At 45.5% G+C, this 27,472-nt stretch overlaps 2 protein-coding genes and 1 long non-coding RNA gene across 3 annotated transcripts in view; 2 read left to right on the top strand and 1 right to left on the bottom strand.

Annotated features, from left to right (window-relative positions):
- The first annotated feature begins 398 nt into the window (after positions 1-398).
- Positions 399-6,596, top strand: Myoz1 (myozenin 1). The gene is made up of 5 exons (XM_059273810.1): positions 399-471; positions 2,153-2,331; positions 4,458-4,701; positions 5,062-5,227; positions 6,056-6,596. The coding sequence occupies exons 1-5, from the start codon at positions 399-401 to the stop codon at positions 6,285-6,287; spliced, it is 894 nt and encodes a 297-aa protein (XP_059129793.1). The 3' UTR covers positions 6,288-6,596.
- On the bottom strand, positions 1,954-6,596 carry LOC131919544 (uncharacterized). Its single transcript, XR_009381282.1, has 2 exons — positions 6,461-6,596; positions 1,954-2,262 (listed from the first exon to the last, which is right to left on the bottom strand). It is a non-coding gene; the product is annotated as an uncharacterized LOC131919544 (long non-coding RNA).
- Positions 6,597-16,874: 10,278 nt separating this feature from the next.
- The window catches only part of Usp54 (ubiquitin specific peptidase 54), a 95,142-nt gene continuing 84,544 nt past the window's right edge, over positions 16,875-27,472 (top strand). The window contains exon 1 of the mRNA XM_059273807.1: positions 16,875-17,572. The gene's annotated coding sequence lies outside the window, so the exon portion shown is untranslated. The remainder of the gene's footprint in view (positions 17,573-27,472) is intronic.

The following is a 27,472-nucleotide window of genomic DNA, read 5'->3' as shown; positions in this document are numbered from 1 at the left end:
GTGGATGGCATAGCTTAGTGGTAGAGAATCCACGTGGCATACATGAAGCCTTGAGTTCAGTCCTCAGCACTGGAGAAACACACACACACACACACACACACACACACACACACACGATCTGAAGAAATTTTGTCCTTAACCCCAAGTTAAGGAGTACTAAGTTGGGAGGTGGTGGCACACCCCAACTTGGGAGGCAGAGGCAGGCAGATCTGTGAGTTCGAGGCCAGCCTGGTCTACAGAGAAGTTCCAGGACACAGGCCAGCCAGGGCTACACAGAGAAACCCTCTCAAAAAGAAAAAGAAAAAGAAAGAAGTACAGCTGTAGTACACATACTCATCCTTCCCATTCCCTGTCTCTCCTCTGCTTCCCACTCCTTCCAGGTCAAATCCATCTCCACCATGCCGCTCTCGGGGACCCCGGCCCCTAACAAGAGGAGGAAATCCAGCAAACTGATCATGGAACTCACTGGAGGTAGGGCATGCCTGGAGCTCCCTAATGCAGGACTTTTTTTTTTTTTTTTGGTTTTTCGAGACAGGGTTTCTCTGTGTAGCTTTGCGCCTCTCCTGGAACTCACTCGGTAGCCCAGGCTGGCCTCGAACTCACAGAGATCCGCCTGGCTCTGCCTCCCGAGTGCTGGGATTAAAGGCGTGCACCACCACCGCCCGGCTAATGTAGGACTTTTAAGAGCACCCTGACACAGGAGTCCCAGAAATTCCATAAGACTGGATATAAGTCAGAGGAATTCCAGCCATGGAGGGTGTGGGGGACAGAAGTGATGGGAGAGGTAAGAAGGACGAGGAAGCCGGGCGGTGGTGGCGCACGCCTTTAATCCCAGCACTCGGGAGGCAGAGCCAGGCGGATCTCTGTGAGTTCGAGGCCAGCCTGGACTACCGAGTGAGTTCCAGGAGAGGCACAAAGCTACACAGAGAAACCCTGTCTCAAAAAAAAAAAAAAAAAAACCAAGAAGGACGAGGAGAAAGAGACAGGAAGAGCTCAACATTTACTCTGCGTCCTCCTACCCTTTGCACTGATTACTAGGAGATAACACCCTGCTGTGCTACTCAGCCAGGGCCAGACCACAGGACCCATGTCAATGAGGTATATGTGGGGACACAAGCTAGGCCTCACCAAATGGTTAATTCCCTTCTTTCTTTCTAAGTGCTAGACAACTTGTGTAAGCATTTAAAATAGGAAAGTGCGCAGGCGTACTCCCCAGGGATGCACACGAGTTACCAAGTGTGAAGTTCTCCTGATACCTCTGGAGCCAGAGTTCACCGAATCAAAACGAAAGGACACAAGGATCCGTATTTAGAGATGGGCAACTGCACATGGGCTGGGCCTATCAGCTTCCCCCCATGCTATAATTTCTCTCCTGGCCTCTGTCTACGATATTCCCTTATACTTGTTCTCTTCCACTCCAAGCCCATGCCCCCTTTGGCCCTGCTTACTTCTCTACTCTCGTATTCCAACTGTTATGCCCCGAACCCTTGTTCCCTTGTGTTCTCTCTAACTTGGAACCAGGAAATCAAAACTTCTCATGGGCTGTGTATGGTGGAGCACACCTTTAATCCTAGCACTCAGGAGGCAGAGGCAGGCTGATTTGTGAGTTCAAGGCTAGCCTGGTCTAATAGTGAATTCCAGGCCTGCCAGGGTTACATAGTGAGACCCTGTCTCAAACACACACACTCTACACACACCGTCCCTCCCCCCACCACACACACACACATACAGACGCACACCCCACACAGACTGAAGAAGTGGGGAGATGACTTGGTGATTAAGAGCAAGTTGCTCTTGAGAAGGACCCAGGTTCAGTTCCTGGCACCCACATGGTAGCTCACAACCATCATTAACTCCCGTTCCAGGGGATCTGAGCCCTTTTCTGACCTCTGTGGGCACCAGGCACCCATGTGGTGCACATAACACACATGCACACAAAATACTCAATACACATAAAACACAAACAAATCTCTTAAAAAATTTAAAAGATACACAAATAAGACAAAAACTTCTCATAAACTAGATAGACCTTGGTCAGATAACAGCATCTTGCCCCTAAATGATCTCTTTGATTATAGACTCAGCTGTGGGTGGTGGTTCTACTCTTGAGTTCAGAAAGCCTTAATTTCCTCTTCTCCACCTCCTGGATAAGGCGGACGGGAGAGCTCCGGCCTGAACCTAGGCAAGAAGATCAGTGTCCCAAGGGATGTGATGTTGGAGGAGTTGTCGCTGCTTACCAACCGAGGCTCCAAGATGTTCAAGCTGCGACAGATGCGGGTGGAGAAATTTATCTATGAGAACCACCCCGATGTTTTCTCTGACAGCTCAATGGTGAGGATGGACATGAACCTCTCTCACAGCCCAATGCCTTTTCTGACAGCTTCTCAGTAGCCCCAGGTTCCCCAAATACCACCAACCTCCTCTCCATGAGAAATGATAAGCTCATTAAGTCCCTACATATATTACATTCCCAACAGCTCTAGGGTGGGTTACAGCCATTTCTGAAGCTTAGTCCCGTCTTAGAGCCAGTACAGGCTGAGGAGTACCACACCCAGAGGGAGAGAATTCCTTCCCAGTGTGGGAAAGTGTTAAAATAGGGTTGCCAGATAAAACACAGGACACCTGGTCCTGTATTTTGAAGTTAAGATACACAATGAATATTTTTTAGTAAAGTATGTTCTTTGTAATATTGGGGACATAAAAATGAAACAAGAATTAAAAACTACAGAATCTCGGGGCTGACTGTATAGCTGAGTGACAGAGCAAGTGCCTAGAATGTATGGGACCCTAGGATCCGTTTCCAGTGCCCCCAAAAGCAAACAGCAAGCAACAAAAATCCAAAGAAAGTATCCAGTTAAATTTGACCTCCAGGTTTATACAATGAGCTTGGTCACTGAAGAGGCTAAGGGTGGAGGATTGCTCATGAATTTGAGAAAAGTTTTTAAAATCAACAGTTGTCTTTTTTTCCTGTTAAATATGTTGTTTGTAACATGTAACATTTTGGACATAAAAACAATATAAGGCGGGGCAGTAGTGGCTCACACCTTTAATCAGAGGCAGGCGGATCTCTGTGAGTTTCAGGCCAGCCTGGTCTATAAATCGAATTCCAGGACTGCCAGGATTGTTACACAGAGAAATCCTGTTTCAAAAACAAACAAACAAATAAACAAAAAAATAAGATTGGAATAATAAAATATTTTTTTTTGATATAGAATTTTACTATGTAAATCTGGCTAGCCTGGAACTATGTAGATCAGGCTGGCCTCAAACTCACAGAGCTCTGCCTGCCTCTGTCTCCTGAGTGCTAGGATTAAAAATGTGTTATATTTTAAACTTAAATGCTTAACAAACACTTTCTTAATGTAAACATGTCCCACTAAATACTTAGGGCATATTTATATTAAAAATATTGTTCTATACCTGAACATAAAATTTAAGTGGTAGTCTGCAATTTTATTTGTTAAATTTGGCAACATTAGAGGAGCTTAATGAGTTTTTATAGCCATCTTCATTTTGAATAAATCTTTTTTTTTTTTAGGTTTAATCTCTTCTTTAAGGATGCAGGACAGGGGGACTAATCTTCTTTCTTTAAGACCACACATAGTCAGGCTTCTCCAAAGAAAGAGAAGAAGGGATTGGAGAGAGGCCAGGCACAGGATGTTACAGCTGAGGAGGAGGGGACCGGCTCCGTTTTCTCTCTTCCTCCTCCACCTTCTCTGGGTAGCTGGGGGACAGTGGAAATAGATGCCTACATGGACGTGGCCAAGGCAGAGGAGTCTGTCATTAGCCCTTGTGCAGAATCAAAGTGCTGAGTGGGTCATATCTAACTTTAGGAGGGCCCGAAGCCCTCCTCCGGACTGGGTCTGGTTACAGCTGGGTGGAGCATGGGGCTACTTGGTAAGGTGGCCAGGAGGGCCTCCTCAAGGAGTTGGGGGTTATTTTTAGGCTTTGGAGCCAAACCCAGTGTTGCCCTTTTGGCCATCCTCCCCCGCTTCACCTGCTACAGTTTCACTGTGAGAAAGTTCTGGTCCCGTAGGCCATCAAGAGGGGAGAGGGAGAGAGGAGCAGGGCAAGAGTGCTCACCGCTGGGCAGACTGAGAAGGAGGGACAGAGGTCTCTTCCCTTTTTCAAATTACAACTGGCTTCTCCCCGACACTCCTCCTTGCAGTTTCTTGTTGAGGAGATGTCTTTGTTTGCTTTGCCTTGTCAAGACAGGGAGTGCGAGTGGGAAATGAGCTGCCTTACCTGGAGCTGTAATTAGGGAATGAACCCTCTGTAGGAAAGTAATTCCCTCAGGTAACAATCTCCTATGCAGTTATTAGGGAGGATTTCTCAGAGCGCTGGGATCTTCTGGCTGGTCCTAAACTCCACGCACCCCCTCTTGTATATGTACTCTGTCTTTGTGTATTCTGCACACCCACTGCTAACCTTCCTCTCGCTTTCTGTTTTCCTTTCAGGATCACTTCCAGAAGTTCCTTCCCACAGTGGGGGGACAGCTGGAGACAGCGGGTCAGGGGTTCTCCTATGGCAAGGGCAGTGGTGGAGGCCAGGCCGGGGGCAGTGGCTCTGCTGGACAGTATGGCTCTGACCATCACCATCATCAAGGCTCCGGCTTTGGAGCTGGGGGTGCAGGTGGTCCTGGGGGCCAGGCTGGCAGAGGAGGAGCTCCTGGCACAGCAGGGAATGGAGAGCCAGGAACAGGCAAGCATTCTCACCAGAAGTAATGCATCTGGTCCCTAGAGCAGGGATGTCCCTAGGAATGGGGCCTATTTGGGAAGAGGGAGAATGAGGCACCCAGAAGGTATCCAGGATACAGCAATGTGTCTATTTCACCCACAGTCTTATCTTTTAGTTATTTTTCCCCCCTGGCTTTTCAGATTCAGTCACAGATCTCACCCCAGACTACCTTTATGTTATAAACTACATACAACTCCCAGGATGTTATACCTCAGGTCTCTAGACTCAGCAACTTCTCTAGTGGTGGAATACGGGATTAGCTTTCATTAGCTACTAATAATAGCTGCTATTATTTGATTTATGTTTCTCTCTCATGGCTACCAGGTGACCAGGCAGGTGGAGAAGGAAAACATGTCACAGTGTTCAAGACTTATATTTCCCCATGGGATCGGGCCATGGGGGTTGACCCTCAGCAAAAAGTGGAACTTGGCATTGACCTGTTGGCATATGGGGCCAAAGCTGAACTCCCCAAATATAAGTCCTTCAACAGGTAGGGTAGTGGGAAGAAACCAGATGTATTCCACTGTGTGGTACTTACTGTGTTATACTTGGTATGGGATTGTAGTTAAATGTTTCAGAAGACTAAGGGGATATAGGCCTTCATGGAAGATCTCTGCTCTTTTGCCTCTTGTGGCAGTGTGGTGGAGGAAAGATTTGTTGGGAAACAAGATCTCTGTTCACTGATCAGCAGTTTGGGCACTGCTTTTTTGAGCTTTGGTTTCTTTGAAGGTAAAATGGGGATACTACATTTTGTGGTTGGACCTTCTTCTGGCTCCCTCCCATTCAATTGATGGTGCCATTACTCTCTCTACAGGACACTTCTGTTTCCTTATACCCTGCTCCAAGTTACTGGTTTAGAATTGGGCACCGTAGACCATGGATAGGAGATCTGTGTGAGAGCAGGTTGAGGGATGTCTACAGAAGTGCTTTTACATTAGATTGTTAATTCCTCCCAGCCAGGCCATCTACTATCCCTTTGCAGTGAGGGTAGAATTGGAGGGGGCAGATACATTGTAATCTAAGTGTGGTCTCATACCATTGGGTCTACAGTATTTGGGGCCACTTTTACTAAAATGCTGGTGTATGTCACAGCCATCCACAAGACCATGCAGAATCCACTAGACTCCATTCATCACTAACTTTGGAGAGATAAGCAAGCCAGGGACATGGAATGTTCAGGGAGAAGAACCAGGAGCACAGAAGCAATCTCTAGCTATAATTTGTAGACTCTCTTCCCTTAAAACAGGGTAATATCTCATTGATACGGTCCTGTTTCTTTTATTCTGATTCTTAACTATGTAACATGTCCCCCTCTCAGGACAGCAATGCCCTATGGTGGATATGAGAAGGCCTCCAAACGCATGACCTTCCAGATGCCCAAGTTTGACCTGGGGCCTCTGCTGAGTGAACCCCTGGTCCTCTACAACCAGAACCTCTCCAACAGGCCTTCTTTCAATCGAACCCCTATTCCCTGGTTGAGCTCCGGGGAGCATGGAGACTACAACGTGGATATTGGCATCCCCTTGGATGGGGAGACAGAGGAGCTGTGAAGTGTTTCCTCCTGTAATTCACATCATCTCCCCTCTTTGGTTCCAATGTGAGAGGGGGTGCTGGACAGGATTCCCCAACTGTTACTCCAGTATCCTTGTGGCAATGGAAGGTGAAGGGTGGGGGCACTGCCTTTCCACCCTTCAAGTCCCCACCCCGAGGCACCCCTCCTCACCAGCTCAGACGGCCCATCCTGTTGTTCCATATGGAATCTGCTCTTTTATGGAATTTTCTGTGCCACCAGTAACAGTCAATAAACTTCAAGGAAATTAACTCATTCTTCCTCTGATGTTTGAAGGCTGATTAAAACTGAGGCTGATGCTGAACAAAGACCAGTTAAAGCTAAATACCAAACACTCACCGTTCAGACTTTAAGACCATACATGAGACCCACATCCACACCCACAAAACCACACTCATCGGTATAAACAAAGACATATCATTCAGTGTTACATGAGATAAATTCTCAAGTGTAAAACCACATGCTGGCCCATGGGTGTATAAAGCTAAGAAGCTATTATACACTGATTAGGAAATAAATGTTGGTAACACTGGTATTTGCTATTTTTTTGTGTAGCCAATTAGAAGCTAGGAAATATCAGGAAAGGAAAATGGAGAATTAAGAAAGTGAAGGTTCGGCCAGGCGGTGGTGGCGCACGCCTTTAATCCCAGCACTCGGGAGGCAGAGCCAGGCGGATCTCTGTGAGTTCGAGGCCAGCCTGGGCTACCAAGTGAGTCCCAGGAAAGGCGCAAAACTACACAGAGAAACCCTGTCTCGAAAAACCAAAAAAAAAAAAAAAAAAAAAAAAAGAAAGAAAGAAAGTGAAGGTTCACCTGGGCGGTGGTGACACACCTTTAATCCCAGCACTTGGGAGACAGAGGCAGGGGGATCTCTGTGAGTTTGAGGCCAGCTTGATCTACAAAGTGAGTTAGTTCGAGGAAAAAAGAAAAAAAGAGTGGAAGTTCCTTTGATTTTCACAAAACAAGATCATGTTTAGTTACCAGAGGAGCTGAAGAGATGGCTCATCAGTTTAAGTGCTTACTGCTCTTCCCAAGGACCAGAGTTCGGATGCTAGCAGCCAGAAATGTGCTGCTCGTAACCACTTGTAATCCCAGTTCCAGGGGATCTGTTACCCTCTTCTGGCCTCTTAGTGCACCAGGCATGCATGTAGTGTACATACATGTATGCAGAGAAAATACTAACATACATAGAATAAAAATAAGTAAGTCTAAAGTTACCAGATACCAGAGGGAGCTTGGGAACACTTAAAAAAGGTTATATGGGGCTGGAGAGATGGCTCAGAAGTTAAGAGCACTTGATGCTCTTGCAGAGGACTGGGGTTTAGTTCTAATCACCCACATTGTGGTTCACAACCACCTAGTACAGTGGATCTGATGCCTTCTTCCTTTTGCGGGCACCTAGTACCACTATGGTGCATATACACACACATAGGCAGAACAATCATACATGTAAAATAAATAAATAAATCCCAAAATAAAGAAACTTAACTAGGAGACCATATAGGATCAATAAAGAAGTAGGAGAAACCAGTTATAGTGACAGTATGCTTGGTTCTATGTGAGCATAGCAAGAAAAGGCCTGGGGGCTGAAGAGATGGCTCAACCGTTAAGAGCACTGACTGCTCTTCCAGAGGACCTGGGTTCAATTCCCAGCACCCACATGACAGCTCATAACTGTCTGTAACTTGAGTTCTGTGGCAAAACACCAATGCACATAAGAAAATAGAAAATTAAAAAAAAAAAAAAGACCTAAGAATACCAGAGGCCAATGGTGTCCGAAGTACAGTGGTTGAAAGACCTAAGAGTACCAGAGGCCAATGGTGTCCGAAGTACAGTGGTTGAAAGACCTAAGAGTACCAGAGGCCAATGGTGTCCGAAGTACAGTGGTTGAAGACCTAAGAGTACCAGGGGCCAGTGGTGTCCGAAGTACAGTGGTTGAAAGACCTAAGAGTACCAGAGGCCAGTGGTGTCCGAAGTACAGTGGTTGAAGACCTAAGAGTACCAGGGGCCAGTGGTGTCCGAAGTACAGTGGTTGAAAGACCTAAGAGTACCAGGGGCCAGTGGTGTCCGAAGTACAGTGGTTGAAAGACCTAAGAGTACCAGGGGCCAGTGGTGTCCGAAGTACAGTGGTTGAAGAAGCCATGAAAGCACAATAGGAATGAGTGACAACACTCTGTGTATTGATTTCAACCTTAGGGTCACCCTAGAATCTCAGGCTTACTCCTTTTTGAGACAGGGCCTCACTCTGTAGTTCTCACTGGCCTGGGATTCACTATGTAGACCAGGCTGGCCTTGAACTCACGGAAATATGCCTGCCTCTGTCTCCCAAGTGCTGGAATTAAAATCTACTCTTCTAATTTGTTTGGACTACTAAATCCTTTTTCTTTTTAGAGACCAGCCTGGGCTACTTAAGATCCTATCTCAAAGGAGGGGAGGAGAAAAAAGTAGCTTTTGGAGAATTCCTGTGTTCTTTAAAAGTCTAAGCAAAACTATGTGTATTTTCCTAAGAAGGTTTGCACAATTTGGATGCCTCCCTAAAATATCTGCTATAAGGCTTGGATGGAAACAGTTCATTTAGAGGATGAAATCCAAGCAGCATAAGGGAGTGAGGAAAAGGCAATAATGTGTGTTTTGGGTAACAGAGCCTGAATCCCACTGGAAATCTGAGCTAGCCATGCTACTCCGAGAACTCCAAGAATGCCCATGACTGGGGAAGCAGTATCTGAGGAGCTCGAAAGTGGGCATGGTGGTTTGTCCTGGCCTATGACAGCATTTGGGAGGAGGAGGATCATGGGAAATTTGAGGCCCACCAAGGTACAGAGTGAATTCTAAGCCAGTCAAAGAGGGCTATACAGCAAGCCTGTCTTAAACAATAGCAACAGAAACCAAAGAAACAGAAAAATGAAATGCAGATGAATGTGGTGGCTGAGGCCTACAGAATTCATTCTGTAGCCCAGGCTGGCCTCGAACTCACAGAGATCCACCTGCCTCTGCCTCCCAAGTGCTGGGATTAAAGGTGTGCGCCACCACCACCTGGTGGCAGAAAGATTCTTAAATTCAAGGTCTGCCTGAACTACAAAGTGAATTTCAGTATTAGGGCTTGGAAGGCAAGAAAAAAAAAAAAAAAAAAAAAGAAAGAAAATTAGGGCTTAGGACCTATTTTATTATTTTCTTCAGGTGATCTATGTTGGAAAATTCTGAGAAACATATAAAACCTACCTCAGAACTGGTCCCTCAGGAGTAAAAAAATGGAGTATTTAGCCAGCAAATCTCATTCTCATTGCTTGTTGATGTTACAAATTGGTCCTTCTATATAAAAAAAAAATGTAATAGAATATAATTGCAGTCTAGAAATTCTGAAAAGAAAATATTTAAAAGATTTGTTTTATGTGTGTGTCTCCATGTTTGCATGTGCACCACATGCATGCAGTGCCCGAGAAGGTCAGAAGAGGGCATCAGATCCTCCCTGGAACTGGAGTTATAGATGGTTGTTAGCTGGGAACTGAACACAGGTCCTCTGCAAGGGCAACAAGTGCTCTTAATTGTTGAGCCATCTGTCTACCCCCAAAGCAATTCTAAAGTTTTGAATTGCACACTGTTCTAGCAGTATGATGAAAATTATGCTGGCCTACACTGTTTTTTTTTCCTGTGGTGTGTCCAGACTACAAAAGCTATCCTCTCATTAGAAGTCATCTTAGTTATCACACTACTGACATACAGTAGTGCAGTGTTCTTAGTCAATGTGGTGTATTGCCATAATTATTCTATTTCATTAATTCTTGCTAATTTCTATAAATTAGACTTTATCTTTTGTGGTACTGAGGATCAAACTTAGGATCTCATGAATGTTAAACAAGTGCTCTACCACTGAGCTATACCACCAACCCTATAAATTAAAACTTTATCATAGGTATGCAATTATTAAAAAAATAGTATGTTCAGTGTTTGAAGAATACTATGTCCAGATATTCTGAGATAGGAGGTGCTCTGAGCTTGTCCCAAAGTTATAATATGCCTTGGGGTGGGCTGAGGTGATATAGGTAGAGCACAGATAGGTCTGCAAAGAGTTCTCAGTTTTCATCAGATTCTTAGGCTTGTAGATTGGAGAATTGTGTTGTTTTTTTCTTTTCTGTTTTATTGTGACAGGTCTCATGTATCACAGGTTGGCCTGGAATTTGATATAGCCAGGGTTCACCTTGAACTTTTGATCCTCCTGCTTCCATTTCTCAAGAGCTGATTATAGGCAAGCATGCATCACCATGCCCTGTTTATGCGTGCTAGGAATCAAACCCAGGGCTGTGAGCATGTTAGGCAAGCTCCCTACCAACTGATTTAATTCCTACACTTTCATCCTTCTTTGGATGCAGGCTTCACACATTCTAAGTGGAGTGCTCTGCCACATAGTTACATTTCTCAGGCCCATCTATATTTGTTCTTTCTTATTAGTTCTTTGAGAATTTTGTAGTCCTATTCACTTTTCCTCTCCAACACTTCTCAGGTCCATCCCCTTTCTGTTGCTAGAGTTTTCCTGCCTGGCCCACAGTCAGGACAAATCTCTTTCACCTGCCAGTCCCCCAGCCACTCAGACCCGACCAAGTAAACACAGAGACTTATATTGCTTACAAACTGTATGGCCGTGGCAGGCTTCTTGTTAACTGTTCTTACAGCTTAAATTAATCCATTTCCATTAATCTATGCCTTGCCACATGGCTCGTGGCTTACCGGCATCTTCAAATGCTGTTTGTCATTGTGGCGGCTAGCAGTGTCTCTCTGACTCAGCCTTCCACTTCCCAGCTTTATTCTCCTCCTTGTCCCGCCTACACTTTCTGCCTAGCCAATGGCCAATCAGTGTTTTATTTATTGACTAATTAGCAACACATTTGCCACATAGAACATCCCACAGCACCTTTCTCTATCATCTAACTTTGTGTCTTTTTCCCCACATCAAGGTCAGTTCATGCTGCCCAAATCATCTTGGATGTGTGGTCCTCCACTGAAGCCTGGGTGACTTATCAGGGCCTATGCTTTTAGAGAAAACTGACTTCCCCTCTCCCAGAAGCTGACAATGCCAGTAGTTCCTTGGCGAGGGTTGCTGGGGTTTGGTCTGGCTTGGGCTAACATAAGCCTTTTGCATGCTGTCACAGCTACTATGAGTTCGTATGTGCAGCTGCTTTGCTGCATCCTGAAGACAGTGTTACCTTGCAGTCATCCACTGCCTCTGGCTCTTACACTCTTTTTGCCTCCTCTTCTGAAATGATCCCTCAGCCTTTGGAAGAGGAGATGTGTTTCTTTTTTTTTTTTTTTAAGTTATTTTACAACTATGCATATGTGTCTACGTATTGTGTACTCATGAGTGCAGGTGCCCTTAGAGGCCAGAAGAGTGGTGGACCCCCTGGAACTGTGACTACAAGGGGTTGTGAACCACATGATGGCAGTGCTGGGATCCAGATTCAGGTCCTCTGGAAGAGCAGTATACACCCTTAACTAGGAGTCTCTGCTCCAACCCTCATCTATATTCTTTTGTTTTTTTGTTTTTGAGTCAGGGTTTCTCTGTGTAGCCCTAGCTATCCCGGAACTCACTCTGTAGACCAGGCTGGACTTGAACTCACAGAGATCCACCTGCCTCTGCCTCCCGAGTGCTGGGATTAAAGGTATTCGCCACCACCGCTGGTCTGTATCCTTTAACATATTTTTTTTTTGTTTTGTTTTTTGTTTGTTTTTCGAGACAGGGTTTCTCTGTGTAGCTTTGCGCCTTTCCTGGAACTCACTTGGTAGCCCAGGCTGGCCTCGAACTCACAGAGATCCGCCTGGCTCTGCCTCCTGAGTGCTGGGATTAAAGGCATGCGCCACCACGGCCCGGCCCTTTAACATATGTTTATTGTAGGTTCTATATTAGGCCAAGGAGGCACCAATACTCCCCTTGTAATAAAGAGCTTTCACAGTCAATCATGAAGTAACTATTAAATTAGTCCCTTACAGTGGGCAGAGAGTGACCAGCATGTGCTAGTTACACTGAAAACTAGAGACTGAGTATTTTTCACGACCAGATTTTCTGAAATTAAAAAAAAATGACACAAATAAATCATGAGACAATTTAAAAAATTTATAGGGAGCCAGAATGATTGTGAAAGTATTCCTTTTGTAGGTAGGTCTACTTAGAAGACAAACTATGTCAGAAGCAGTGATAGTGGCCTAATATGTAACAGTGTATGCCTGTATAGGATCCAGACAGAAATCAAATCACACTCTCAGGTTTTGACATCCCTTTACTATCAGTTTAAATATGGCTTCTGCAGCCAGGCACAGTAGTGCATGCCTGCAATCCAAGCATTCTGGAGGAAAGGATAGGACGACAATAAATCTCAGTCCAGTCAGACTGACAGGCACTGAGTGAAAGGCCATCCTGAGCTACACAGTGAGATCCTGTCTTAAAAAACTAAGGCTATTAGAAGACTGCAGTGAGGGCCTGAGAGGACTGCAGTGAGGGCCTGGGGAGAGGACTGCAGTGAGAACCTGAGAGGACTACAGTGAGGGCCTGGTGAGAGGACTGCAGTGAGAACCTGAGAGGACTACAGTGAGGGCCTGGTGAGAGGACTGCAGTGAGAACCTGGTGAGAGGACTGCAGTGAGGGCCTGAGAGGACTGCAGTGAGAACCTGAGAGGACTACAGTGAGGGCCTGGTGAGAGGACTGCAGTGAGGGCCTGGGGAGAGGACTGCAGTGAGGGCCTGGTGAGAGGACTACAGTGAGGGCCTGGTGAGAGGACTGCAGTGAGGGCCTGGTGAGAGGACTGCAGTGAGGGCCTGAGAGGACTGCAGTGAGGGCCCGAGAGGACTGCAGTGAGGGCCTGAGAGGACTGCAGTGAGGGCCTGGTGAGAGGACTGCAGTGAGGGCCTGAGAGGACTGCAGTGAGGGCCTGGTGAGAGGACTGCAGTGAGGGCCTGAGAGGACTGCAGTGAGGGCCTGGTGAGAGGACTGCAGTGAGGGCCTGGTGAGAGGACTGCAGTGAGGGCCTGAGAGGACTACAGTGAGGGCCTGGTGAGAGGACTGCAGTGAGGGCCTGGTGAGAGGACTGCAGTGAGGGCCTGAGAGGACTGCAGTGAGGGCCTGAGAGGACTGCAGTGAGGGCCTGGTGAGAGGACTGCAGTGAGGGCCTGGGGAGAGGACTGCAGTGAGGGCCTGGTGAGAGGATTGCAGTGAGGGCCTGAGAGGACTGCAGTGAGGGCCTGGGGAGAGGACTGCAGTGAGGGCCTGAGAGGACTGCAGTGAGGGCCTGGTGAGAGGACTGCAGTGAGAACCTGAGAGGACTACAGTGAGGGCCTGGTGAGAGGACTGCAGTGAGGGCCTGGTGAGAGGACTGCAGTGAGGGCCTGAGAGGACTGCAGTGAGGGCCTGGTGAGAGGACTGCAGTGAGGGCCTGGGGAGAGGACTGCAGTGAGGGCCTGGTGAGAGGATTGCAGTGAGGGCCCGAGAGGACTGCAGTGAGGGCCTGAGAGGACTGCAGTGAGGGCCCGAGAGGACTGCAGTGAGGGCCTGAGAGGACTGCAGTGAGGGCCTGGTGAGAGGACTGCAGTGAGGGCCTGAGAGGACTGCAGTGAGGGCCCGAGAGGACTGCAGTGAGGGCCTGGTGAGAGGACTGCAGTGAGGGCCTGAGAGGACTGCAGTGAGGGCCTGGTGAGAGGACTGCAGTGAGGGCCTGAGAGGACTGCAGTGAGGGCCTGAGAGGACTGCAGTGAGGGCCTGGTGAGAGGACTGCAGTGAGGGCCTGAGAGGACTGCAGTGAGGGCCCGAGAGGACTGCAGTGAGGGCCTGGTGAGAGGACTGCAGTGAGGGCCTGGTGAGAGGACTGCAGTGAGGGCCTGGTGAGAGGACTGCAGTGAGGGCCTGAGAGGACTGCAGTGAGGGCCTGGTGAGAGGACTGCAGTGAGGGCCTGAGAGGACTGCAGTGAAGGTGCTAGCCTTGAAGACAGAGGAGTTGAGCTCAACTCTGGGGACCCAGAGGGTTGAGAGAAAGAACCAATTTCTGCAAGTTGTTCTCTAATCTACATGCACGCACGCATGCTCGCACAAAAGTAGGTACGTACATGCGCACACTCCTGTGCACATGCACACACACACACACACACACAAATTATTTTTGTGTTAGGCTTAGTAGTATATCCCTGTGATCCCAGCACTTGAGAAGTGGAGGAGGGATGAGGAGTTTGAGGCCAGCATAAGAACTTGTCTCAAAAAAAAAAAAAAAAAAAAAAAAAAACAACCAAAACCAAAACCAAAAACCAAACAAAATAAAACATGTGCCATCATCAAAACAAAAAGAAAACACCTAAGGCTAGCTGGACATGGTGGCACGAACCTTTAACCTCAGCATTTGGGAGGCAGATGCAGATGGTTCTCTGTGAGTTCCAGGTCAGCCTGGTCTACATAGTTAATCCCAGGACAGACAGGGTTACACACTGAGACCCTGCTCCAAAACAAAAACAACAAACAAACAATCACAAACTAAGGGCTGGCTGGGGCTGGTGAGATGGTTCAGTGGACAAAGGTTTAAGCCTGATGACTTGAGTTCCATCCTCTGGATCCACACAATGGGAGGAGAAAGCTGACTTCTGCAGGTCGTCCTCCTGTACTTCCCATCTCCAAATAAATGCAGTAGAATCTTTATTGACAACGATTTAACAAAAGCAGTGGTGCACATCTTTAGTCCCAGTACTCGGGAGGCAGAGGCAGGCGGATCTCTGTGAGTTCAAGGCCAGCCTGGTCTACAGAGTGATTTCCAGGAAAGCCAAAGCTACACAGAGAAACCCTGTTTCCAAAAGCCAAAAAAAAAAAAAAAAAAAAAAGGAAAAAACAAAACATGAAATGAACAATTAATGTCCAAGTATGTAACAGAGTGATGGAGGGCTTGACCAGCTTCCTTCGGTTCCACTCTCTAGTGGCATGAAAAAGTTGTTTTCCCTTTTGATGTCTTCTGTCTGCCATTATGTTAATTTTACCTTTTGATACAGTCTATGTAGCCCTGGATGGACTGTAAGTCCCTATGTAAACTAGGCTGGCCCATAACTTGTGATTTTCCCACTCTGTCACTACTTCCAGCCCATCAGCTTTATTCTTACTGCAGTGTTGGGGACTGAACTTAGGTCTCCACATAAGCATGTCTCTGTTTTAAACAGAGAAACTGGACACAGTGGTGCACGCCTTTAGTCCTAATACTTGGGAGGCAGAGGCAGGTGGACCTCTGAATTTGAGGCCAGCCTGGTTTACAGAGTGAGTACCAGGACAGCCAGGGCTGTATAGTGAGACTCTCTCTCTAAAATAACAAACAACAAAAACAAAACAAACACAAACAAACAGACAAAAACTGGGGAGAGAGAGTCCTTTCAGGTAGGAGTTTGTGATTCTAGTGGGTTCTAGTACCCACTACCTCTTGTGTTATAAAAATTAGTTTTGTTGTTAAATACCTAGCCTCTGAAGCCATCGGGTTAGCAACTTCAAAGTTCCCTCCTTCATAAATCACATACCCATAATATTACTCCTTTGGTAGATAGCTCATTCGATACTGTAGACACTAAGTCTATACTGTACAATACTGCGCCTACTAGCCACATATGAATACTGAGCTCATTAAACGTTTCTGGTGAAAGCTGAGATGTGGCATAAATACAAAATAAATATTTTCAAGTTTTATTTACTCATTTTTATGTGTATGGATGTTTTGCTTGCATGTCTGTGTACCTCATGCATGCAGTATCCTTAAAAGCCAGAAGAGGGCGTCAGATCCTCTGGAACTGGAGCTGTTAGCTAAACCCTAGTCCTGTCCAAGAGCTACTTTTCAGCAAATGCTCTTAATCTGAGATCTCTCTCCAGCTCCTAAACACTGGCTTCTGAAATAGTGAAAAAACAACAACAAAAAACAAAACAAAAACCAATCTTGGCTGGGTGTGGCATCGCAAGACTTTAACCCTAGCACTTGGGAGGCAGAGGCAGGCGGATCTCTGTGAGTTCCAGGCTGGTCAGGGCTACACAGTGAGACCCTGTCTTGATTAAATTAAAAACCACCACCACCACTCACCCAAACAAACAAAACGACTGATGGATTAGAAATTGATTTTGTTTTCCCTTGAGACAGGGCCTCATTATGTAGACCAGGCTGGCCTTGAACTCAAAAGAAATATGCCTGCCGCTCCCTAGCCTGATTACAAATTGAAGTGGTTAAATATGCTAGCGAAATTAATTTCACTTGTTAATAAATGTGGCAAGTGGAAAATTAAAGCTGCACGCTGAGGTCGGTCCTATATTTTTACTAGAGAAAACTGGTTTAGACTAAAGCCCCTCATAAAAACTACTTCAAGAGGCAAAACAAACAAACAAAAAAACCCTTTCAAATGTCTATTCTCTGTTCAGTCCCTTGTGTGTCACTCTTCCCTGTTGACCAATGTTCCTTAAATCCCTCTGCTTCGGAGGCTGCTTTATTGGTCTCCCGAGAGCGGAACCCGTCCTGTAGGTCCGGGTTGAGAGCGCCGCTAGGGACGTGACAGTTCGCAAGCAACAAGTCCCCAGCACACTCCACCCAGATTCCCGTCTGCTTCCCCAGGCCAAACACCTGCGGGTGTTTTTCCTTCTTTTCGTCCTTGTTTGTGTGTGGGTGTGTGATTTATTTCCTATTTTGGTCTCGAAAATTAATGGGGCGGGGCACCTGGGATAAACTTTCCAGAGACGCCAAATAAGTTTGGCGGAAGAGGAATAGAAAAAGAACGGACGAACAATTCTGGAAGGTTACGAGACGATGGGGAGCTCCATTCCGGGCCTTTCCTACTCCATCGCCAACAATTCGACAAGAAAGGAAACTGTCAGGGAAACGGAACCTCGGGGAGAAGGAATCCCGTTCCCAGGCTGATGAGGAAGTTTGCGGAAGGCGGGCACATGCCTGACTCCATCCCGGTAGACGGTCTGCCGGAACAACCGTCGCCGGCGGCGACAGACCACCGGCCGGCCGCCGTTCTCCGGCTCGGTCAGAGCAGCTTCGTCGCCGCCCGCGTCCCACCTCCAAATCTTCCCCGGCTCTAACCCTGAACCGCCCCGCCGCCGCCATCTTACACATCACTATCGCGAGATATCCTCAGCCGTCAGTCCCCGGACTCATTTCCCTGCGAGGCTCTCTTTTTCCACGGTTCTCGCCGTCGCTGAGGGAAGTATCGCGAGAGCTGGTTGCCTTGGCTCCCTGTAGCTATAGCAGCCGCGGCGGTTAAGGATGCGACGGCGGGAGCGGTGAGTGCGACACTCTCAGGGGGGCGGGGCCGACGGAAACGGGGTGCAGGGGTAGTGCTGGGGGAGGGGGTGCGGAAGGTCGGGCCTCGGGGGACCTGCACCCCGGGGTGACGTGTCGGGAGGGACTGGCGTTCTGTGGGCACCGGGACCGGGCTTCTTTCTGAGCTGGGGCAGGCGTGGAGGGTTGGTGCTGCTCCGGGGGCGGGGTGGTGTGGCGTGGGGAGACGGGGTAGAATTGGGTTCAAGGGGCAGGGGAGGGAGCGGCGAGGGGGACTGCGTGTTGGAAGCTGAGAGGCTAAGGAGACTCAGAACAGGATGAAAGGGACCAAGCTGCACCCGAAAGAAGAGGGGGGGAAATGGGGGTACGTTGAATGTGAGCAAAGAGTTGGGCCCAGGTTGTCTTTCACCCTTTGGGCGTGGGGTAGGGGTGCGGAAAAGAAAGAGGGTCAGATCTTTGCAAACACCCATCCCCGCCTCGCTCCACCTAAAGCTAGTCTGGGCCAGCCGGCCAGCACCTGAGTCCCAAATGGCGTGGCGGGAAAGGTGGCGTCCCGGACCCTCCCAGCTTCTTGTTATCCCTTGCCAAAGAAATATCCAATAAACCAACACTCTGGACTTGTGAAAGGAGAAGTCTTGGTAAACTAGTATTAGTTGGAGAGGTTCTTTTCAACGTAGAGGCTGTGAGTAGGATAGTGAATGATTGCTGCTCTAAAATAAAGCGTGGGGTGGGGGCGGGAGAGAGACTTTCTTGAGAAAAAAAAAAAAACCCTGAGGTGTGCTTCCTCTGGAGCGTTTGTGAACTGAAAGAAGGGGGTGTGTGTTCACAACACGTTTCTCCCCAGATTCATTCAAATGTAGAAATCCTTTACGATGTGCTTGCGAAATTATATATGCAGTGTAAAATCAGTAGAGATGATATGGCAAAAGAATGTACAGTAAGACACTTAAACTTTTTTACAAATACAACCTAAAACTTAGGAAGTGTTTCTGTTGCAGCAGGAGGCTGAACACTCAATCTAGGGATAGTTTTAGTACCTTGCATATGAAACCTAGTGTTTCCACAGTATGCCCATTCAGATTGTCTTTGAAGAAATAGATGAGGTTTTATTTTAGGAGACAGAATAAATTTTGAATACCTGGAAATAAAGCAGTATTCAGGAGTTAAAATTACTGAGGAAAAAATTTCCCTCTGAATCTCAAGAGCTGTTTTCTGAAGTCGAGTTTGGACTTTTTGGCCAGTTAATTCATTTCTAGTGAAAATTGTGGCTTCATGTCAGGGGTAAAGATAATTTATCCATTTTACTCCACAGAAACAGAATTATTAGACGCGTCCTAATAATTTGTCTCTATTTTGTAGGTATAAATTTACAAGGGATAACTTCTTTTGATTATGTAACTGGATTTTGCCATATTGAGATTCACAAATTCATTAATTAGAATAATGGTTTCTAAATCCTTGAGCTAGCTTAGATATAGTCATGGAACCCACTTATTTGATGTATATTAGAGGAAAACTTAATTGGTGGTGTTTGTAACTGAACTTTAAAGTAGAAATGCTTTTCTGGGACAAGTTAAAGCTTTGTGTGGTAGTTGAATCAAAATTTTTGTGCTGTCTGAGTCCAAGAACAAGCTTTACAGAACCCCTGTCTGCTGTAGAGTGCTGGGTAAGTGTTGAAGGGGGCAGATTACTTCATATATCCATTCCTCAAACATTCATTGAGATGTATTTTGTGTGAAAGACCTCAGGATATAAAAGTAAAACTTGATCTCTGCCTTTAATTGCTTAGAACCTATATGGGGAGACAATGAGACATAATTACAATGTAATAAGCACAATATACTAATATATGAAACAAGGTTCTGTCCTTGTGTTTATGTGGTTGACAAGACTGAAATACTTTAAATATTATAAAACATTAAGCAAATTCTAAACTATACTGCATAAATAAAACATTTTCAGGAAAAGAAAACGTTAGAATGGAAATTGGGGGAGGTTTTTCTGGTCCCACCCCTGCTTCCCCTCCAGGATGGGATTTGTAGCCTGGGTATTCTTGCATCATCTTCCTGAGTTACTAAGATTACAGATAAGTGCAGGCATCAGTTTATAATGTAGTGTCCTTTAATTTGTTTTTCTTTTTTGAAAAGAATGGTTTATTGACTCTTCTGCAGGGAGACAGAGGCCAGGGAGTAATTGTAGTATACAGCCTGTAGCCTACCTACTCTTTTAAAGTAAACATCACAACCTTTTTCTTTTTTCTTTTCTGAGACCGGATCTCTCAAGATACAAATACCACATTTTTTGTTTGTTTTTCTTTGAGTCAGCATTTCATATAGCCTAGGCTGTCCTGGAATTCTCTGTGTAGCTGAAGTTGGTCTTGAGTTCCTGATCATCCTGTCTTCATCACCTAAGTGCTAGGATTACAGGCATGCACTACCACAGTGGGCAACTTACAGCATTCTTTTTTTGTTTTTTTTTTTTAAGATTTATTTATTTATTATGTATACAGTGTTCTGTCTGCATGTATCCCTGCAGGCCAGAAGAGGGCACCAGATCTCATTACAGCTGGTAGTGAGCCACCATGTGGGTGCTGGGAGTTGAACTCAAGACCTTTGGAAGAGCAGTCAGTGCTCTTAACCTCTGAGCCATCTCTCCAGCCCCTTATGTGTTGATTTTTTTTTTTTTTGAGCTGAGGATCAAACCCAGAGCCTTGTGCTAACTTACAACATTCTTAAGTCATTAATAATAATAGCCAACATTCATTGAGGTTTTTTTTTTCCCTTTTTTTTTTTTTTTTCTCAGACAGGGTTTCTCTGTGTAGCCTTAGCTGTGCTGGAACTCACTCAGGCTGGCCTCAAACTCACAGAGATCTGCCTGCCTCTGCCTCCCGAGTGCTGGGTCTAAAGGTGTGCGCCACCACTGTGCAGCTGGTTGAGTAATTAATGCTCAAGGCATGGTGTCTCATTTTATCAGCAATACCGAAGTTGACACCTTAGTCTTTCTTTTTTGCCTCATGCAAGCAATTACCTAGGGCCTTGCACAAGTCCCCTACCAGCATAGCCTTGAATACCTGAGCTTTAAAAATAAGGATGGGTCTTGAGAGAGAGATAGATCAGCAGTCAAGAGCATGGTACTGCGCTTGGAGAGGACTAAGTTTGGTTTTCAGCACCCATATCTTCTGGCATACAACCACCTGTAACTCCAGCTCTGGGGGATCTGACTCTCCCTTCTGGCTTCTGCACATGGCAAACACTCAATTCACTCTCACACATGACATGCATTGAACTCACACATAAAGAAAATAGAAATAAATCCTAAAATAAGGATAAGGAAATTTAAAAAATAACCCACAGAAACAAAAAGGAAGCTGGGGTTGGTGGTACATCCTTGTAATCCTATAATTTGGTAGGCAGAGGCAGAAGAATCATTGCATGCTTGAGGCCAGCCTGGTCTACATAGTGTGTTTCAGGTCAGCCAAGACTACATATGGAGATCCTGACTTAAAACAAACAAACAAACAACAACAACAACAACAAAAAGTGAAGATGACAACAAAATGAGGTGTCAAAAGGAATGAAGTCATTAAAGTCATACAGCTGGTAAATGACAGATTATGAGTTAGTTGGAAGTCATGTGAGTTTTTTGTTTGTTTGTTTGTTTGTTTTGTTTTTCAAGACAGAGTTTCTCTGTGTAACAAACAGCTCTGGCTGTCTTGAAACTCGCTCTGTAGACCAGGCTGGCCTGGAACTCACAAAGATCCATCTGCCTCTGCTTCCCCAGTGCTGGGATTAAAGGTGTGCACCACCGCCACCGTTCTGGCCCTACTTGATTTTTTTTTTTGAGATTTATTTCTTTTTATTTTATGTTTATTGGTGTTTTGCCCTTATGCGTATCTGTGTGAGGGTGCCAGATTCCCTGGAACTGGAGTTACAGACAGCTGTGAACTGCCGTGTGGGTGCTGGGAATTGAACCCAGGTCCTCTGGAAAGAGCAGCCAGTGCTCTTAACAATTGAGCCATTTCTCCAGCCCCATGATTCTTCTTCTTATTTATTTATTTATTTATTTAAAATAAAACTGGCATGATGGCACAAGCCTGTAATCCTGGTTACTTCGGGAGGCTGTGACAAGAGGATCACATAAGCCTAGAAGTTCCATAGCGGCCTGTGTAAACCTAGGAAACATGTCTCAAAAGAGAGAAGAGAAGCTGGACTCAGGTGGGCAAGGTGGCTCAGTGAGTGAGGCGCTTCCTGCTAAGCATGGTGATCCGAGTGTGATCTTCAGGGTCTCCACTGTGTTGGGAGATGCCGCAAAGTTGTTCTCTGACCCCCACATATACATGTGGCACAGACATAGTCTTATCCTCCCCTGACTCTTGTGCATGTAAACACATAAGAAAATAAATGTTACGGGGGAGGGGAATGAGAGAGAGAGACAAAACCTAGGGTTTGGCAATCACTGTTTGGCAATCTAGGGTTCAAGTCCAAGCCCTGTGAATTACACAAGAAAGATCTTGAACTGGGCATGGTAGTGCATTCCTTTAATCCCAGCATTGTAAGGCAGAGGCAGGTGGATCTCTGAGTTGAGGCCAGCCTGGTCTACAGAGCGAGTTTCAGGACAGCCAAGACTACTACACAGACCTTGTCTGGGGGTGGGATGGGGGGTAGCAGTCTTGATATTGAGGTAGGGAGAGAGGTTGAAGTATGAATCATCCATGAGATCATAATTTAGTGGGGTGGCTGGGAGAGTATACATTTATTGAAGGGATATCTCTTCATAGGCTTTTGTCCCTCATGTTGTAAGAGACAAAATTACATTTTAAGTTTTGATTACTATGCCTAAGATCTATGAAACAAAAATGTCTCTGATCTGCAAGCCCCTTGCCCAAGGACACATAGTTCCTGAAATGCTAGAGCCAAATTTGATTCAGGGCTGTACTGGGTGATTTTGTGTGTCAACTTGACACAAGTTAGAGTCATCAGAGGAAGGAGCCTTAGCTGAGGAAATGCCTACATGAGATCCAGCTGTAAGGCATTTTTACATTTAGTGATCAGTGGGGGAGGGCCCAGCCCTTGGTGGGTGGAGCCATCCCTGGGCTGCTGGTCCTGGGTTCTATAAGAAGTGGGCTGAGCAAGCCATGGGAAGCAAGCTAGTAAGCAGCACCCTCCATGGCCTCTGCATCAGCTCCTGCCTCCAGGATCCTGCCCTGTTTGACTTGCTGTCCTGACTTCCTTCAGTGATGGACAATAATACTGAAGTGTAAGCCTAATCAACCTTTTCCTCCCCAACTTGCTCTTTTGTCTCAGCAATAGAAACCCTAATTAAGATAAGGGCCATTTTTCTGGGGAACAGAGATAGACCTGGCCAGAATTAAAGCTGCTTCAAATTTTGGCTTTAGCCGGGCGGTGGTGGCGCACGCCTTTAATCCCAGCACTCGGGAGGCAGAGCCAGGCGGATTTCTGTGAGTTCGAGGCCAGCCTGGGCTACCAAGTGAGTTCCAGGAAAGGCGCAAAGCTACACAGAGAAACCCTGTCTCGAAAAACCAAAAAAAAAACAAAAAAAACAAAAAAACAAAAACAAATTTTGGCTTTAAACTATGGTAGAGGTCTTTTTTTTTTTTAAAGATTTATTTATTATGTATACAGCATGTATGACTGCAGGCCAGAAGAGGGCACTAGATCTCATTACAGATGGTTGTGAGCCACCATGTGGTTGCTGGGAATTGAACTCAGGACCTCTGGAAGAGCAGTCAGTGCTCTTAACCTCTGAGCCATCACTCCAGCCCCTATGGTAGTGGTCTTATTCTCTGTAGGTGTGATTAACAATATATTTATTTACACTCACGTAAGAAACTAATTTGAATATTAGCATGTTGTTAAATGTAAGAGTTTGTATTGTTATGCAGAGACTTGAATAAATTATAGTATTCACAGGCTGCTAGGTGGTGGTGGCCCATGACTTTAATTCCAGCTCTTAGGACACTGAGACAGTTGAATCTCTTGAGTTCAAGGCTAGCTTGGTCTACAGAGCGAGTTCTAGGACAGCCAAAGCTACACAGAGAAACCCTGTCTTGAAAAACCAATAAAAAAATTATAATATTCATGCTCTGTATAATTGTATAGGGAACTATGCTTGGGAAAATAGTTGTAACTATGCTTGGGAAAATAGTAACAGGAAATAATCAACATTTGCAAGCTTCCAGAAAATGATAGTTTTAGGAGTGGAAATGTTTATTTATATTCATATATGAGGCAAATAATACTTAAAAAAATTTAATTTTATGTGTGTGTTTTGCCTGCAAATATGTGTGTGTGTTTACTACATATGTGCCTGGTGCCTGTGGAAGACAGAATAGGGAATCAAATCCCATGAAACTAGAATTATAGATGCTTGTGAGCTGCCATGTGGGTGCTGGGAACCAAACCTGGGTCCTCTGCAAGAGCAGCAAGCATTCTTTTTTTTTTTTTGAGACAGGGTTTCTCTGTGTGGCTTTGCGCCTTTCCTGGAACTCGCTTTGTAGACCAGGCTGGCCTCGAACTCACAGAGATCCGCCTGGCTCTGCCTCCTGAGTGCTGGGATTAAAGGCGTGCGCCACCACCGCCCGGCTGCAGCAAGCATTCTTAACTGCTGTTAAGATTCTTAACTCCAGCCCCAAAATGTTACTTTTTAATTTGGTATTGTTAATTTTTAATATTTTAGTGTTTGAGATAGACTCTCATTTAACCTAGCCTGGCCTAAATAGCTGATCTTGATCTTCCTGCCTCTGTGTTTCAAGTGTTGGGATTTTAAGCATGTTCCACAATGCTGGCAAAAATTAAATTGTTTTTTTTTCCCCCAGACAGGGTTTCTCTGTGTAACAGCCCTGGCTCTTCTGGAACTCACTTTGTAGATCAGGCTGGCCTCAAACTCACAGAGACCCACCTGCCTCTGCCTCCCAAATGATGCAATTAAAGGCGTGTGACATGTCCCTTCACCCCATTTTTTTTTGTTGTTGTTGTTATAACTCACTGAGTCTGACTAGTGGTGCCATTATATTTATGGGTGTTGGCCCATCCACTGGAGTGTAGTTGACCTAGCAGGGGCCACACCCTTAAAGAAAATGGGCCTTTCCACAAAAGCCATCAGTAGTCAATAGTTTCTCAGTTCGGAGTGGGTTCTGCTGAGTCCCTACTTCTTCCAAGCTAAATGTCAGTTGGCTTGGTCTTGTGCTAGTCTTGTGTAGGCAACCACAGCTGTCCTGAGTTCATGAGTGCAGTGGTCCTGTTGGGTCCAGAAGACAGTTTCTCTGATGCTCCCCAACCTCTGGCTCTTACAGTCTTTCTGTCCTCTTTTCCTCAGCGAGCCTGAGCCTTGTCGGGTGGGAGTAATATGGATGTCCATTTGAGGATGAGCACTCCACAGACACTTATTCTCTGCTTAGTAATTTTTATGGAAAGAGTTATAGATGCTCTCAGGAAGTTTAGGAAACCAGTGTTGTCAGGGGAATGTAGCTAAAAGACAAAGTACAAATTTATTACAGTGTGTTTATATGTCCTACATAGGATAAATGCTTTCCGATCATTTATCTAAGTGCCTCCTATATTTGCTGTATTGTGTGTGTGTGTCTGTGTGTGTCTGCATCACTGGGCCATTTTATCTTTTTTTTTTTTTTCTTTTTAAATGAAGGGTTACAATTTTGTTGTGATACTTAGTAGTCTCAAGAAATACAGATTTAGCTGGGCATGGTGGTGCATGCTTTTAATCCCAGTACTTGGGAGGCAGAGGTAGGTGGATCTCTGGGTTTGAGGCCAGCCTGGTCTACATACAGAGTGAGTTCCAGGACAGCCAGGGCTATACAGAGAAACCATGTTTCGAAAAACCAACCAACCAACCAAAAACCAAATATATATGTGATGAGTGAGTGGTATGTTTTCTTTCATTGAGTTGACTTTTTGAAACAGTTCTTCTGTCTGTATTGATTTTAGCTAGAAGAGCATATAGATAAAATAAGATTTTTTTCCCCTAACACTTTTTTTTTTAATCTAAGTGGGCTGGGTGCCCATGTTTCTGTGAGTTATTTTTGAGATGTTGAGACATCTTTCCAAGAAGTTTTGAGCAAAAGAACAAGATGATACAAGATCCTTGAGGACTGAAGTGGAGCTTCTCCAGGATGGGGATGTCTGGCAGTGTCTGACGATGGGTACAGTGGGTCTACAAGTGCTCTTGACCTCACCCTTCACCCGACAGCCTGAGGGGCATTTCTTCTCATTAACACAACCTTCTTTTGTTGTTTTGAAAGTCAAATTTGCTTCTGCTCCTCCAGGGAGTGTCAAAGTACTAATTTTGTACCACGCATATTAACAGGAACAATTGAAAACAACTCACCCTGCACTGTACATAAAAGATGATTTCATCTTAAAGTTCAGTTTCTTCAAACAGAGTTGGACATTTTTCTTCATTCCTGTTTATCTCTTTCTTCATTTTGTTTTGAGACAGAGTCTCTCTAAATAGCCCTGTTGTCCTGGAATTCATTATGTACACCAGACTGGCCTCTGAACTCACAGAGATCCGCCCGGCCTCTGATTACAAGAATTTTTACTTGTATTATCTCAAAGATAACCCAGGGCTGGGTAGTAGTGGTGGCATACGCCTTTAATCCCAGCACTCCGGAGGCAGAGCCAGGCAGATCTCTGTGAGTTTGAGGCCAGGCTGGTCTACAGAGGGAGATCCAGGACAGGGACCAAAACTAGACAGAGAAACCCCGTCTCGAAACCTGCCCCCCCCAAAAAAAAGATAACCCAGGCTGTTGGTGCATATTTGAAATCCACCACCACCACTCACCCATTTGTATAAGCTGTTAGTGTGTTAGAAGTTACTGCTGGCTGAAGTAAAACATTGAAGAGGTCTTGTGAAGGAGGACTAAGTTCTTTTTTTGAGACAGGGTTTCTCTTTGTAGCCCTGGTTGTCCTGGAACTAGCTCTGTAGACCAGGCTGTCTTTGAACTCAAAAAGATCCTCCTGCCTCTGCCTTCCGAGTGCTGGGATTGAAGATGTGTGCCACCACTGCCTAGCCTGAGGGCTAAGTTCCTAAGTTTTGTTTCAGGTTCAGGGTGTAGTCAGCAAGTACCACCAGAGGTTCTTGTACAAAGTAAGACATAGGTATATTTGTTATTTGCTCCCTAATACTTTTGACTGCAGGCTTTTGAAATGAAATCAACTCTGTGTATCTTTGGGCTAGGATTGTTCTATTTTCCCAATAAAGAAATGGACATAACAGTAAATATTTTCTTTTCTTTTCTTTTTTTTTTTTTTTGTTTTTGTTTTAAACATTTTTATTTATTATGTAGTGTTCTGTCTGCATGTATCCCTGCAGGCCAGAAGAGGGCACCAGATCTCATTACAGGTGGTTGTGAGCCACCATGTGGTTGCTGGGAATTGAACTCAGGACCTCTGGAAGAACAGCCAGTGCTCTTAACCTTTGAGCCATCTCGCCAGCCCCAGTAAATATTTTCTTAAAGATAGTAAACTGAGGGAAAACTTGGAATGGAAGTATTTAGTTTTAACTGCATACAGCACATTTAGCTGCCTTGGCTCTTTTAGATTTGTAGACAGAGAAAATGGAAGACTGTGTAGTGGCGCTGGGAGTATGGCTCATTTTCTAGCATACATAAAATCCAGGGTTCTCACCCAGCACTAACTATACCCTTAGTACTTGGGAGGTAGAAGCAGGAAGATCAGAAACTAAAGGTCATTCTCTTGTACATGGTGAGTTCAAGGCTAGGAAAGAAAATATAGAAGACGTGTAATTCTCTCTTGAGGAAAAATTTCGTAAAATCTGTCCAAGAGGTAGTGATTTTGATCAGTCTGTGGCTGAGCTGAAGTTCTTCTCCTGTGAGCCCTGTGCTAGCCACAGCAGAGGCATCACTG

The sequence above is a fragment of the Peromyscus eremicus genome, chromosome 9 (genome assembly GCF_949786415.1).
Source record: "Peromyscus eremicus chromosome 9, PerEre_H2_v1, whole genome shotgun sequence".
In the NCBI taxonomy this organism is placed as follows: Eukaryota; Metazoa; Chordata; class Mammalia; order Rodentia; family Cricetidae; genus Peromyscus; species Peromyscus eremicus.
The sequence above is the reverse complement of the archived record's forward strand: the minus strand, read 5'-3'. Positions and strand labels throughout refer to the sequence as shown.

Coding starts and splice junctions, on each gene's coding strand:
- Myoz1 (XM_059273810.1), top strand. CDS start 399: ATGCCGCTCTCGGGGACCCCGGCCCCTAACAAGAGGAGGAAATCCAGC. Junction 472..2,152: donor GATCATGGAACTCACTGGAG/GTAGGGCATGCC, acceptor CTCCTGGATAAG/GCGGACGGGAGAGCTCCGGC. Junction 4,702..5,061: donor GAATGGAGAGCCAGGAACAG/GCAAGCATTCTC, acceptor CATGGCTACCAG/GTGACCAGGCAGGTGGAGAA.